We start from the raw sequence: 14784 nt of genomic DNA, 5'->3' as shown, positions 1-14784 counted from the left end.
CTCTCTGAAGTGTTAATTATTTCCAACATATGGTAAAATAATACATAACCACTAAAATTCTAAATGTTCACCCTACATCTAAAATCATCTCATACCATCAGCAGTATTAACATGGTGACTGATCTGCCTACACCTTGAAACACATGAGTCAAAGGTACTATTGAAATGTGAGTAACTGAAAAAGTGTCCATGTTTCACAATATGTAAAAAAATCCTGAAATTCAATACATGGATTTACCACAATTTTATTACCAGTAGTCAGTGGGGAAAACAAAGAAAAGGCTTCGGATAGCTACTTCTGTTTTTTCTGTTTCTTAGCACTTTTCTTCTGTCCTTTCTTTCTCTTCTTCATGAGAACAGCTTTTTCTCCGATAAACAAAGTTTTAGAATGTTGTGCATTTTTTGAAGAAAAATTAGGTCCCTGCTTAGGTTTACTGACATTCTTCAAACTAGGATTTGAATTTTGTTTTAATTTTTCTTTATGGACAGAACGCATGACTCTGAGTTTTCTTCCCATCAGTTCAGAGTTATTTAATTTCAGAGCAAGATGAACAGCATCTGTATTCTGCAATAAAAACCAAAATATTAAATTTTCACCAGAAACTCATGTGCAAAGAAACAAGTAAAATGGTGACTTTTCTGGATTAGAACAACTTTCAAGCTTGCATATAGAAACCCCTCTCATTTCCACAGCCAAGAAGTCCAATCCAAAGTACTGAACTACAAGCAGCTGTTCTTGTAGTTTTAATCATGCTCCCTCTCATGAGTTTCTCCCCAGGAAGCACTCAAGCTGCCCCGTCAAATAATCAGATAAGTCACAATCCAAGAGGCTTCATTTTTCTCAATGTAAATTCAATTAACGAGGTCAGTCCTATAGTGTCTTTTAAACCAATAAGCCTCCTCTTCACAAGGCTCTTCCTGAAAAAGCCCTGCTGTATTAGTTGATTTGAGAGCAGAGAACTCTCTATTACAGTACTTGAGATGGATCAGTCAGACTAGATGCCTTGTAGGGTTCCCTTTAGGTCCAAAATTCTATTATTCTTTTATTCTAATAGAGAGCCACTAAATGCTAACCACCCTGAATATTCATGACATGTCTGTTAAAGGACTTTACAAACTTATCAACAGTCAGAAGACAGAGCAGAGAAACAGTGAGATAACTACATCACAGTCATGATGGCAGGCTGTGACCACGTTTCTTCAAAGCCGCCTGGTCATACGTACTAAGAGCCTTAAAGATGGTCAGATGTCTTGACGTGGTTAGTGGTAACCCATTGGGGAGCTTTCCTAAAGAAGTAATCCAGAAATGGAGGCAAACATTTGAAGGAAAAAACGTAACCACTCTGATCTCATTATTACAGAGAAAAAGAGAGAACACTGCAAACATGCAACATTTGGCACACACTAGGGAAAAGACAGTATACACGCTCAGTGGAACACACTTACACGACAGAAAACAACATAAAGCAGCTTGCAGAATCTTATGTTCACAAATATTAAGTTTGACCATAAAAAAGGTGGCGCAGATAAAAACTGAAAGGAAGTACATGGATGGGCTGTTGTGAAGGGAAGGCCACATGTGTATTCTAATAATTTTAGGCATGAGACACTGGCTAATATTTAGTGAACTAAATATAACCAATTTTGTACAGAGACTAACGTTCTCTTCTACCTGAGTGAACGATCGGTTCTTCTCTCCATTTTACAGAAGGTAGAGATTCAGAGATTTAATACCTTTAGTATCCAGTATCTAAAACATTATTTAACAACATTAATGTGGAGAAATAACTAGAACATCTCCTGGTTGGATGCAATTATACGAACAGGAGTCTATTATACTGTGGCGGGTTATGAATGTAGTTTTCTTAAGGTGGAATTTTGAGGATGACAGTGAGAGTTACGTCTGAAGGATGGGGCAGCAGTGACAGCCTCTCCAGGCACACTTCAAGGACAGTGAGGATACATCAGCCTCCCTACCTCAAAGAGCACGTAGCCAAAGCCTCTGCTGGCTCCTGTAACTTGATCCCGCACGATCCTTACAGCCACAGTGTTCCCACAGTCCAGAAAGTGTTTCTCAACCGCAGATTCTTCAGCTTCTAAAAACAGATTCAACCCCAGTGGAAGTGAGGGCTTGGAATCGCCTCAGGAAGCTGAAGATGTTTCATAATACACCAAGGGTGAGCACAGCCTCAAGGTAACCAGTCAAGTTACACCCCGCGCTTCTTAAAGGTAGTCTTAAAGCGAAACGTTATGTTACCAACTCAGATGTTATTTGCATTACTTCAGTGATAAACAGGTACTTTATTTGTTTAAACAAACTTACTGTATGGGAGATTCCCCACAAATACAGATCTCTTGTCCCTCTGAAACACAAAGAGGGTTAATAAAAATCACTCATGGAACAGAAAACAGAAGTCACTCTGAAGTCCACCCTTGTCCTCACCCCACACACCTGACGGGGCTCCATCTCCTGATTTCCCCGCCCTCCAGGCCTCTGTTTGATTCCCTTTCTTCCGCCTTCCCCACTGGAGTGTGAGCGAGCCCCAGAGTGGGGAGTGCTTCTGTTCACAGCTGGCACTGACCCACGGCAGTGCTCAAGGAAGGCCTGCTCTATTGGGGGTGGGCAAACTTTTTCTGGAAAGGGCCAGAAAGCAAATATTTTAGGCTTTGTGGGCCACGTGGTCTCTGCTGTACCTACCTGCCTGGTTGGGTGACAGTAAAACTTTATTAACAGAAACGGGCCGCAAACAGATTGGGCCCTCAAGCCAGTTTGCGGACCCCGTGCCAGGTCCACAATCAAAGCCAGGGCTGTCAGCCAGGCCTCTGTCATTTCTCAACTAGTCACCCTGACGCCGACCGTAACGCACTCTGTTTCTGCAGTGAGTTCTTGCAACTCACGCTTCATCCGTTTCAAGAGACCTTGAGGAACAGCTTTGGACAAAACCCAGACTCCTCCCCATGGCAGGCCAGGGTCTTCATGATTGGCCTCCACCTATTTCTCCAACAGCTACTCTTATCCCGCCCCTCCTCACACGCCAGCCACTACTAACTGCATCAGGCTGTGCCATTCCCTCAGCAAATTAGGTTTTGGTCCCCACCATTCATACTGTTCAAAATTTTTTTGCCTGGGTAACAGACTCATCTTGCAAGACTGATAGAACACCTGTTCTCCTGGAAACCCTCCTTTGTCCCTTCTTGCTGGCAACCCCCCAAATCAAGTGCTCCATTCCTGAGCTGACAAAGCATCCTGGGCATTTATGACAGTATTTATCATAAAATCGTATGCTCATCTTTACTTTTATCCTGTGAACTCCTAGAGAACTGAGTGTGTATCTCAGCACTGAATGCCTGACACAGAGGACGGACTCAAAAACTGTTTAATGACTGATTTAACTTTAGACCTCAGTCTATAAGATAAGGTGCTGGCCCCGATGTTCTCTAACGTAACTTCTGGCCTCTCTCTTTAGGACTACTGGATCTAACGTACGGGTGGGAACCACTTTCTTGAAGCTGATGCTGACTTACAGGGCATTAGCTGAGACCACAGAGGGCAAAGGCCGTCTCCTCTGTGCTTCCCGCATGCTCCCTGCTGACCCCCACTGCTCTCCCAGCACAAGCTCAGAAGAACTACTCACAGATGAGGTCTCAGATGCAAGATCCACTCTAACACGAAATCCATCTGCAATTTGGGCCCCATTTCTGGTATAAATACGAAGGGAAAATTGTTGTTAAAAACAAGTGCTGAGTTACTGGGATATTTGCTCTGAAGTGAAACCAAAGAATAAAGCGTGGACTCATACACACTTAAATTACAATAATTCTGTCCAAACCTCAAAGAGATGAAATTACCTTTCCAGTGCTTTTGTAGCAGCACTCTTGTCCTTAAACACAACATAAGCGTTAATATTTTTCTGATCAGGATGAATTTTACGTCTACACCAAAAAAAAAAAACAAAGAAAACAAAGACAATGTAAAATTTGTTAATCTCAAAGTCACTGAAATAAATATAGCTTGTTTTCCACTCTCAACACATATGACAAGAATTTCTGGGGGGAGTTTCATCTCTTTTAATAAATATTTAGTAATAACTCAAAAAAATAACACACAACTTACACAGATATGGGCTGATACACGTGACCCAGGCCTCCTTACTAGTCATCACTGTGAGAGACCAGCAAGCGCCCCCGGGCAACCCACCACACTACAACTACTGGGCTGGCCACAGTTTGTTCGAGTGATACCTTACGGGAAAACTCGAATGAACTTTTTGGCTAACCCAGCATCACCTTAGCTGCAGCTCTGTATCTAAGGCACACACAGATGGGAAAGACAACGTGCTTTTTCCTTTTTACTGTAAAATAAAAACTACACAGACATGTACAGCTTAGGGAATTATTATAGGAACCACTTCCCTGCGTGTCTATGTGGTTTTATCACCCAAGTGTCTACTCCTAGACATACTTTGGTCTTGTCCAGTTTTCAACTTGAAAAGTCTCCTGACTCCCGTTTAAACTGTAGGATTCCCCATTTATCTCTCCATCTTATAGTGTGACCTATAGAATTTCCCTGGAAAAACCTGGCCAGCCAATAGCAACCATGAGGCCCCTCTGATTTAAGATGCATTTTGATTTTAAAAATGTTAAGGTATGGGAAATGTCGCCTTAGAATTGATGAAATATGATACTTATGATTTACAATAGAATTTTTAGGTGCAAAACTTTCTTATTCTCTTCAAACACTATGCCTGATTAAACGTCCTTGAAATTTCTCATTTCTCATGACACATTTTAAGTTATTTTGCAATTCTTATCCTTGACTCTACAATTTATGTTGAGGCTTGAAGACGAACATCTGACAAATTTATATGTTATTACAGACATAAGAAAACAATAAAACATGATGTTTTATCCAAATACAAACATCTATGAGGTTAAGAAATAATCTCTATTTTAACCAAAATGGAAGAGAATTTATGACTACTCCCTTTCTCTAATTATAAACTTACTTTATTGCTGCCAACTTTTTGGACAAAATTCCCTCTGCTGGAATCTTTTAAGAGAAAAAAAAAAGTATTAAAGAAAAATCATTGTTTAAAATATTATTTCAAAATAATTATATTTTAATTAATTGAATTCTAAATATCTAAGTCTGATATGATGTGATTAAAAACATTCTAAGGAAATAATGAATCAGAAACAACTGTCCTAGTGTTGTATGAACAGGACCTGGTGGCTGAGGACAAACATTACCAATGATAGTGCCACATTCAGATTTCACAGGCAGTGACTCTCAAACCAGGCGCAAGTTACAAATGCCTTGAAGGGATCTCTGGTCGTGAGGGGGCAATGATGTTGAAGACACATGTGAAGAGTGTTAAGGAAAATCGTTTTATAAAATCAGCATGGAAAAAAGGGACACTTCTAAATTAATACTGTGTATGCTATATGATTTTAAATATATCATTTGATAAATAATATAAGAAGATACTACTTCAGTATCTGTAACTGGACAAATAAGGGAATCTCCTTTATATTCAGAGTCACGTTACTGTCAGTCATATAAGGGTCATACCTAAGAGTGAAGGGGGCAGGTAGGGAAAACTTTACAGAGAGGTGGAAATTCAAGTCAGCAACTGTGACTGTCAGCAATGTGTGCCAAATACCACCAGGTACAGAGAACACAAAGGTAAAGGGATACAGACTGCAAGTTCACAAGTCCAGGGGTGTCTATAAATGCCAACCCCATTTAGGGCAGTTACTATAAATCTCTGGAAGAGTTTTTTCTTTTAGTCATTCAATAGTTTATATAGTAAAACTAAGAAACTTGAACTATTTCTTCTCAGTCTGTTCTGCTCAAACTAACATATGGTCAAACTCTCAAAATGTAGACAGGAAAACAGTATGACACATGAGAAATGCCCACGTGAATAACTGACATGGGAATGCTGGTCATCAAAACACATCTATTGGATGCCTTCTAGGAGCTCTCAAGGACCTGTGTTCTGTTATTAAAGATACGAATGAATAAATATAAGGCAATAAAGTACAAAAAGAATATATATACAGTGAAATACTACTCAGCCATAAAAAAGAAGGAAATCTTGCCATTTGAGACAACATGGATAGATGCTGAGGGTATTATGCTAAGTGAACTAAGTCAACGACAGATGCTGTATGATGTCACTTATATGTGCAATCAAAAAAACACAACAGGGAATTCCCTGGCGGTCCAGTGGTTAGGACTCTGAGCTCTCACCGCCGAGGGCCTGGGTTCAATCTCTGGTCGGGGAACTAAGATCCCGCAAGCGGCGCAGCCGAAAACAAACAAAACAAAACTCAGAGATACGGAGAACAGACTGGCGGTTACCAGAGGAGAAAGGGGTTGAAGGTGGGTGAAATGGGTGAAGGGAGTCAACTGCATGGTAAACAAAGACTGAACTGTTATGCTGAACACCTGAAACTAACATAATGTTATATACCAATGTGACATCAATTAAAAAAAGAAAAAAATGAACTGAGCAAAAGGACAAGGGTGGGAAAGCCCAAGCACATGATTGGCAACGAGGGCAGCTCCCGGGTTGCAGGACAGTCCCATGTAGAAGAACGCAGGGCCCCAGGGCCACCCTGTGCAGGCTGTCAGGTAAAGAACCAAGGACACTGACAGCGAGAAAAATGAAAAGCTTTTAGGGAACGCCATACATATTTGATGTGCACCAGGTGCAGGTGCTAGTGACCCAAGGAGGAGCCACACAAACAGGGTGTTTGTAGTCAGCTCACAGTCTGGTGGGACAGGAGCTCTTAACAATGACAGAACGGTGTCATAAGGACTATAGTGAAGCACAGGGTGCTGCAGGGCGCACAGCAGGGTCACCTGACTTACCAATAATCCAGGGACAAGGAAGAATCAGGGCAGGCCCCCCAAAGGAAACTCCAGGCCAAGGCAGGGGTGGTGGTGTGTATAATATTCACGGGAGGGGAGGTGGAGGGGAGGAATTCTGGGCAGGAGGTCCAGGAGGAAGTAGTTTAGGAAGATTAAGCTGACGGTGGTGCGATGCATGCATCTGAGGCAGACTGAAAGCAGGACCCGTAAAAGGCCTCTGCAACTCTTCTGGCGAGAGCTGTGAACACTAAGGTGGAACAATGGAAAAAGGAAGAAAGAACTCCTCTTGGGAAGAAACCACAGCTGAAAAACAGCAGGTGGCATAGGCTGGGGTGGGGGACTGACGGAGGTAAAGCACAGACGCGCTGAAAACGGACAGGACACCCAAGTGGATGTGTCAGGCAAGGATCTGATATGAGGAAACAGGACTCAGAAGGGCAGACAAAATACACACGTGATAAGCGTGAGGAACAAACACCATGCCAGGAATTATGGAGACTGCACCAAAACCTTGGGAAATGTCTCCTTTCAGAGAAGTGGGTGGTTTTGCCCGCTGGGGACATCTGGCAATGTCTGGGAATATATTTGGCTGTTACAACTGGGGTGGGGAGGATGCTACGAGCACCTAGCAGGTGGAGGCCAGGGGTCCTGCATCGCACAGGGCAGCCTCCAACAACTAAGAGCTAACCAGCAGCAAATGTCAATAGTATCAAGGCTGAGAAACCCCATTTTAGACAATCACGTTGAGAAAACGCAGTTGGAAACAAGGAACAAACATCTCCTACACTATACTAATACATATTAATTACATTAAAAAACATATGAGTGATGCTTATTCATGTTCCAAGGAACATGGCTATAACTGGTCTACAGAGTGCTCAGCTGGTGAAATCAGATACCATTTATTTCCATAAAGTTTTAACATTAAATTGATTAAAACATACTTTATCTTTCTATGTCAGACCATAAGTACTGCTCAGCAGCGTCATGCAAACCCCTCATATGAACACCCATGATTCCAGAAATGCTACTCAACAGGTGTGAACGTTTCCACCTACTCAATTAACACACAAACAAATGTCACCCATCCACCCTCCAAAGTACACTTAGTAAGGACAGCATTTTATATTTGAACTCATTAAATTAGCTAACAAAGTCCAAGAGTCAGCAATCGATACTAGTGCGATTCTTCTTTGGGGCTAGATTTGAGCCTGTCGGTTCTAAAGGTTAAAGTCAAGGGCTCCTCCAAGTCACTAAAACCGACATATGAATAAGTCGGATTTAAATGCAAAACATTTTAAGATTATGCAATTTTAAGGGGGCGGAACACATACCAGAGAACGAAATCGTACAGATTCTATCTGTCCGTACTCTTTAAAAAATGACTTCAGCTTCTAAAATAAAAAAAAACATATATATATACACACACACATATATATATATTTCAGTCCACTTTCAGAACATCAAATAAATACCACAAAAAGGAATTAGGTAAAACGGTCTGATAATCTTTTCCTGCCATGTTTTCAGAATAGTTCAGGAAAAGTAGGTAACTATTCAGTTAGAAGACAAAAAACTTTTACTGAAACTTATATAAAAAGAAAACACAATTCAAGTTCATGTTAGTATCTATAAGGTACACAACATTTTCTCTTTCAATCTTTTATAATCTTTACTACAGGTAAACTAAGATTATATATTCCATAAATTCTCTCATCTTTTCACACTGGCTTATTTAAACCAGAAATGGATTTTAAGGATCCTTTATGTCACCATGGGAAATTCCCCAGCTGTCTGGAATTAAGACCATCAGATTGAAGAAAAGTCTTAGGATGAATTTTATACATTATTCTTATGACTGGCTCAGGATGTGAAGAAGGTATATGTTTTACAGCTTGCACAATAATTTCTGTAAGCAATTTTAATCCAAAGATAACTTATTAAATGTGTAAAGCACCACAAACACTCCCCTCCCTTGAGGAAGATAAGTAACCAAAACTACCCTAGAAAGTCAAACGGGTTACGTACTACAAAATAATCACACATCAAATGCTAGGGGACAAAAGGGCAAGGGGGAAAGGGAAAAACCAGGAAGTAACTTTCTAGTACTGTTTTGTTTTTAAGAAAGTGGGATTGAAATTGTTCTTCAAAAGATAAGCAGGATTTTAACCGAAGGGATTGCCACCAGGGTGACTATCACATAAACACACAGAAAGTAAAGGGCACGTCTTGGTTTAGTGAACCCCACATAACGGAAGAAACTTAGGATGTATGCATTCATTTACATGACAAATATTCAACAAGCCTCTACTACACACCAGGCACTGTTTCAAGTGCTAAGGGATAGAGCAGTGAAGAAAAGAGATAAACATCCCTGCACGTATGGCGCTTCCGTTCTAGTGGCATATAAAAGAAGACAGAGCTGGAGGAAAACAACAGATAGGAGACCACTGCAATATTTCAGACAAGACTTGCAAAAGCCGGAATTAGGACAGTGACTTCGGGAATGGAAAGGAGCAGGTGGATACTGGAATCAAGCTATAGAATGATATATGTAGTCATTTATAATGAAGTTATATATTAATGATTTATCTAGTAAAGTGACAGTAAACAAAATCACGAATTATTAATTTCTCTGCATGTTAACAATATACAGACTACACACTCACCTTCTTATTACAGGTGACAGGCAAATTCCCAACAAACACAGTTCTCTCATTCTTTAATCTCTCTTCTTGGTTGGTTTGAATTTTCTTTCTTTGATTTACAGCTGTGTGATCTACATCATCAAGTACTTCTTTATCAGCAATTTTAACACCAGATTGAGAATTTTTCCTTTTCTTTCCTTGTTTCTGGTGAATTTCTTCTTCTAAATCAGCACTTGCTAAAGCATTTTCTCTTTTTAAGTCAAAAAAAAAAAAAAAAAGTCATGGAAGTCAGGTCTCCTATTTGACAAAGCACATTGATTAGAAAAATTTCCCATCTACTTCTGGCCCTCCTATATATCAACTTACCATTCACAAATACATCTACATTTAAGCAGCATTATCAAAAAGTGACGGGTATCTTTAGGAAACTCAAGAGTTAGAAAAAGTTAAGGTCAATTTCTGAAGATAGGTTAAAACTGCCAGGTAATAAACAGAGCAACAAAAGTTCATGTAAACAGAAGCTGGCTCACGTAAAGCTTTGGGGATTTAGTTGACACTCTACCAATGCCTAATTCCATTCTCTGCTCTAGAATTCCAGGGTTACTGCAGCACTCCCAGGGGGTCTATGAAGGTTAATATGCCGGCAAAGTACTTAGCTTTGTAAAAGCAATCTGGCGAAGAGGAGAAATCAGATTTCCTACTGCAGTATTTCAAGGACTGCTTGTCAAAAGCAAATTCCGCCAATATTGTGAAGTACCAGTGCACTTGGGTAAAGAGAAAATGGAAATGGTCCAAAAAGAGAAATGGAACAGGAACTTAGGAGTGAGGGGAGAGAATGGGTAGTAGGAGTCATAAAACTCATTCATTCATTCATTCAATAAATATTTACTACTCAGTTCTAGCCTCTGGGGATACAAAGATAAAAGAGACTATTAGAGGCCTTTCAGTAGTCCAGTCTCTGGAGCGATAGGCAAGGTTCACCATAAAATGGTTAACGTGTATAATACATGGTGTAGAAACATAAAAGAAACAAGAAAGGCTCTCAGAGGAGGAAAGGCAGTGTATATAGCACATGGTCAGTCCTCAGTAAATGTTGACCGTTTCATCCCTCCACTAGACCACAAGCTCCAGTAAGGAGAGGGTCAATGTCTACTTTTTTGTTCACTATGGTATATAAAATACCTAGTAGGAGTGAAAGGAAATGAGACAGTATGTCAAGGAGGACCATGCCTGTTATGCAAAAGTGCTTAGATTTTTATCCCACAGAGGATGGGGAGCCCCTGAAGACTCTGAAAGTGCCTAAAAGAGATCATTTGGGCAGCAGAGCAGAAGACAATTATGAAAGGGACAAGTCTGGATAAGGGAGACCAGTAAGGAGACAGTTACAACTGCAGGCATCTCAGAAGACAACAGACCCACCAGAGCAAGGGAGAAGGTGGAAAGGGGAAGCAGATTAAAAGAGATAATTAAAAGACAGCATCATTAGGACTTGGCAACTGATTAGATATGCAGGGAAAAGAAAGAGTCTAAGTTGACTCCCAAGTCACAGGCTCGGGCAACAGGAAGGCTGATGGTACCACTCATGCAGAGGAACAGGTTTGATGAGGATAATATGCTCAGTTTGAAGCATCCTGAATTTGAGGTGTATATGAATATAGAGCTAGAGATGCCAGTAGACAAACAGGTATACAGGTTTATAGATCAAGAAAGAGCGATGAGAATTGTGGAGCCACGAGGACCGGGAGACTGCCCAGAATGAAGGGTGTGAAAAAAGTCATGAGAAGATGACCAAGAACAGAATCCCGAGGGAAATCAACATTTAAGGAACAGTCAGAAGGAAAGTGCCCACAATACCACTGAGAAGGAGCAGAAAGACAAGAGGAGGAAGAGAAGAGACTGCTATCAAAGACTCCAACAGCTTCGAGAAGGAAAGCAACCACGTGACATGTAAAAGCAAGGACTCAGACAAAGGCTGTACTGCCTACTAAATATGGCACCTACCTAGGTCAGGATGGCTTCCCTGAGCACTGTTTCAGAAGTACGGTCATATCACATAAAAACGAACACAACAACCAACCAGAGTGCAAGTTCATGGAAAAGAAAACAGATCAAGAAAAGGAAGAGAGCGCAAGTATAAACATCTTTTTCTAAAAGCTTGGCAATGAAGGGAAGGTTTGAGGAGATGAAGCAAACAGGGACACATGACTGCAGATGGGGTTTTGCTGGATTTCTTTTTTTAAGATGAGAATCTTGAGAGGACAGATCAAAGATACAGATATATATATATATATATATAATGACATAAACCCTAAGGAGGCAGAAGAGGTATGTGCTATATATAAACAGCACAGGTGACTGAATTAATCTTGGACGAGGAGGAAGACACCCTTCTCTGAAAGGGGAAGAAATTAAAGATGTGCATAGTTACAAGCAGTAGGAGAACCAGAAGGAGTAGCTCACAACTGTTAGCAATTAAAAAAAATAACTCTCAGAGGAATTCCCTGGAGGTCCAGTGGTTAGGATTTCAGGCTTTCACTGCTGGGGGCCCAGGTTCAATCCCTGGTCAGGGAACTAAGATCCCGCAAGCTCCCTGGGGCAGCACCCCCCCAAAAAAAAATTATCAGATTAGGTAACAAGATCACCTGCCAAGAGAGAACAGAGAGATAAAGGGCATGAAGAGAGTGGCCTGACAGGCTGAGGAAAGTTAATGAGGAACCTATAATGGTACTGCTATATGGATCTCAATTCAAATAAACTGTTTTTTAAAAAAAATTAAACTAATGGGGGAAATTTGATCTCTGACTGAATAAGTTTAAGAAAAGCAAACTCATCTTTTCCATACGTGCTGAAATATTTATAGATGAAACCTAAGTCTTAGGTTTGCTTCCAAATAATGAGGGGGAAATGAATAGGGTAAAGATGAAACAAGATTTGCCAAGTATTAATAACTGCTGATGCTGGGTACTTGGGGTTCCTTATCCTTTTCAACTTTTGAAAATGTATGGGACTTTCCATAATAAAAATTTTAAAATTATAACTATGAAGTGAGAAAAGAAATTAAGATGAACATTGCTGGTATAAGAATATCAATTTCTTTACCATCTAATTTCTTTAACATCAACTAGGAGAGAAATTTTACCAACCTGTTTGCCAACTTTCGGTCTGCATCAGAAAGTTTCTTCTTCAGTTTCATTTTTTTGGCAGGTTCTCGCAAAATAGGTCTTTGGATTTGGGATGAACTTTCTTCCTCCTCATCCCGTTTCCTTTTTTTGGTGGTTTCCTTTTAAAAGTTTGAAGTTACGTTTCAGACCTCATCCTTCTTAATAATTTAGTCTTTCTAAAGTAGCATCTTTTCTCTCTCACTGATATGTCCAGTAATGAAAGGTTACTTAAAATTGATCCTTATCTGCCCCACTTTAGAAAGCATGCCCTGCAAGGTGGGTTGCTTGCTTCTGAAGTTGTTCTAATGGGCCATTCGGGGTATAACGCAGTGACTTACTTCAGGAACAGGCACATACACGGGTTGAAGCTGAGGCTCCAAAGAGCCGAAGAGGGAAGCCAGCCGACCCGTGCTGCCTCTAGAGGGCCGCTTGCCGTTGAATAAACTACTGGCGACTTGTCCAACCTCATAGTCTCCTGCCAGATTCCCACAAGTGCCGTCCTCCGGGTTCTCTCTAGACACAGACATCAGAGACTCAGCGACACGACGCCACGCCCCACCCCTAGCGCCCCGAGGTCCCGAACGCATACTCCGGCCCAGGCAGACGAGCCACGCGCCACTCACCCCTCCCGCGCACTCCTCTTTTTCTTCCGTTTGTTCTTCTCTTCCAGGGCCATTCTTATCCGAGGCCTCCGAGAGGGCGGGAGCACGTGAGCCCGCACTTCCGGGTCCCGGCCACTCTATTCTCGGAGCCACGCCCCTTCCGCCCCGAGAGTCTCTGCGGACGCCCTGGGGGCGGAGACGGCGGGCAAGGGGGCGGAGACGGCGGGCGAAGGAGCCGGGTCCAGGCTTCCGAACCAGTTTGTATCTCTGTCTGAGACCTAGTCTTGGGAGGGAAGTTTTCCGAGGGTAGTTGAGGCCTTAAGTACGAATAAGAATCAGCCAGGCTGGTACTGGGGTGTCAGTCCAAGCAAAGGGAAAACACTTAGGAAAACCCCTGAGTTGTCGAAGAGGAAGGAGGGAGGTTTGTCGGGAAATTAAGTTACAGGGATGTATGTCACACGGTATTAACAACTGGTGAATCGGCTGAAGGATACATGGGACTCCTTTGTACTGCTCTTGCAACTTTTCTGAAATTTGACATTATTTTAAAATAAAGTTAAAAACAAATAGAGACCACAGCTCTAAGCTGCTCTGCTCTATTCTACCAAGAAAAGGGGCTCTCGGCTCTCAAAACTATGCTGTCTTCTTGGCCTACCTTCCCAAAGTCCGCTTTTTTCCACCACCTCTTTATTCCTTCACCTTTTGTCATTCCTTCTTATTCTTGTTATTCCTTCCCCCACAATCGCCCCCATCTTTACCCCTCATTTTCACCTGCAAAACTGTACCCATCCTTCAAGGCCCAGCTCACTTAGGACAATTTCCCAGCTATTTACAGTAGAGATATAACAGTCTCTCTAAATGTAAATGGTTGTCTTATTCAGCCTGTGCTCTGTATCCCCATTCACCGTACCTAGTAAATATGTGGTAAATTGACATTTAAGCAATAAAAAATATTAGATTATCATTAGATAAATCACTGAATCAGTAGTTTTGGTGGTAAAATCAAACTTGACTTTGAATCTATGGCAACAGATTTGCTAATTTTGGAGAGCTGCTTAATAGAAGTCACTGGGAATATATGTGATCTTTTTTACAGTCCACATCAGATAATGTGATGGAAAAACAATATTCAACTGCTTGGCACTGGTTTTGATTTGAGTCCCTTATTTTGGCATGTGGTATCACACAAAGATGAGAAAAACTCAACTGTCCATATTTGCAACTCTAGCATCTCCATCTATCCTATACCATCCAATGAAGACATTCTACTCATTTTTCTATCAGCATGTCTTCCAATCAGATTCCTTCCTCACTCTCCCTAGCATATTCCAAGAATCACTTCCTCTCTGGAACACCGCAATGTCATTGAATCTGGCCTTTCTCCACTCTAGACTACCTACACATTCCATTTCCAGATGAATCTCAGTTAAATGCTAAGGTTTGCCATCTCCTCTATGTCACCATCACATCAGTCATCACATTCCTTGCGTGCT

The 14784-nt window shown here is 41.2% G+C and overlaps 1 protein-coding gene across 3 annotated transcripts; it reads right to left on the bottom strand.

The window, feature by feature from the left end:
• Positions 1–227: 227 nt before the first annotated feature.
• RBM34 (RNA binding motif protein 34) lies at positions 228–13422 on the bottom strand. Of its 3 annotated transcripts, XM_024761489.1 has the most exons (11): positions 13313–13422; positions 13028–13202; positions 12672–12808; positions 9550–9778; positions 8215–8274; positions 5007–5050; positions 3850–3933; positions 3636–3699; positions 2324–2363; positions 1978–2096; positions 228–565 (listed from the first exon to the last, which is right to left on the bottom strand). In XM_024761489.1, the coding sequence occupies exons 1-11, from the start codon at positions 13363–13365 to the stop codon at positions 293–295; spliced, it is 1278 nt and encodes a 425-aa protein (XP_024617257.1). In that variant the 5' UTR covers positions 13366–13422; the 3' UTR covers positions 228–292. The 3 variants fall into 3 exon arrangements, with proteins under 3 accessions (XP_024617257.1, XP_024617258.1, XP_024617259.1); XM_024761490.1 differs by lacking the exon at positions 1978–2096 and having other exon boundaries at positions 3850–3881; positions 13313–13415; XM_024761491.1 differs by lacking the exon at positions 1978–2096 and having other exon boundaries at positions 398–565; positions 13313–13415.
• Positions 13423–14784: the final 1362 nt, after the last annotated feature.

The sequence above is a fragment of the Neophocaena asiaeorientalis genome, unplaced genomic scaffold, assembly GCF_003031525.2.
Source record: "Neophocaena asiaeorientalis asiaeorientalis breed wild unplaced genomic scaffold, Neophocaena_asiaeorientalis_V1.1 scaffold166, whole genome shotgun sequence".
Lineage (NCBI taxonomy): Eukaryota > Metazoa > Chordata > Mammalia > Artiodactyla > Phocoenidae > Neophocaena > Neophocaena asiaeorientalis.
Note: the sequence above shows the minus strand (reverse complement) of the source record. Positions and strands in the feature narration are given on the sequence as shown.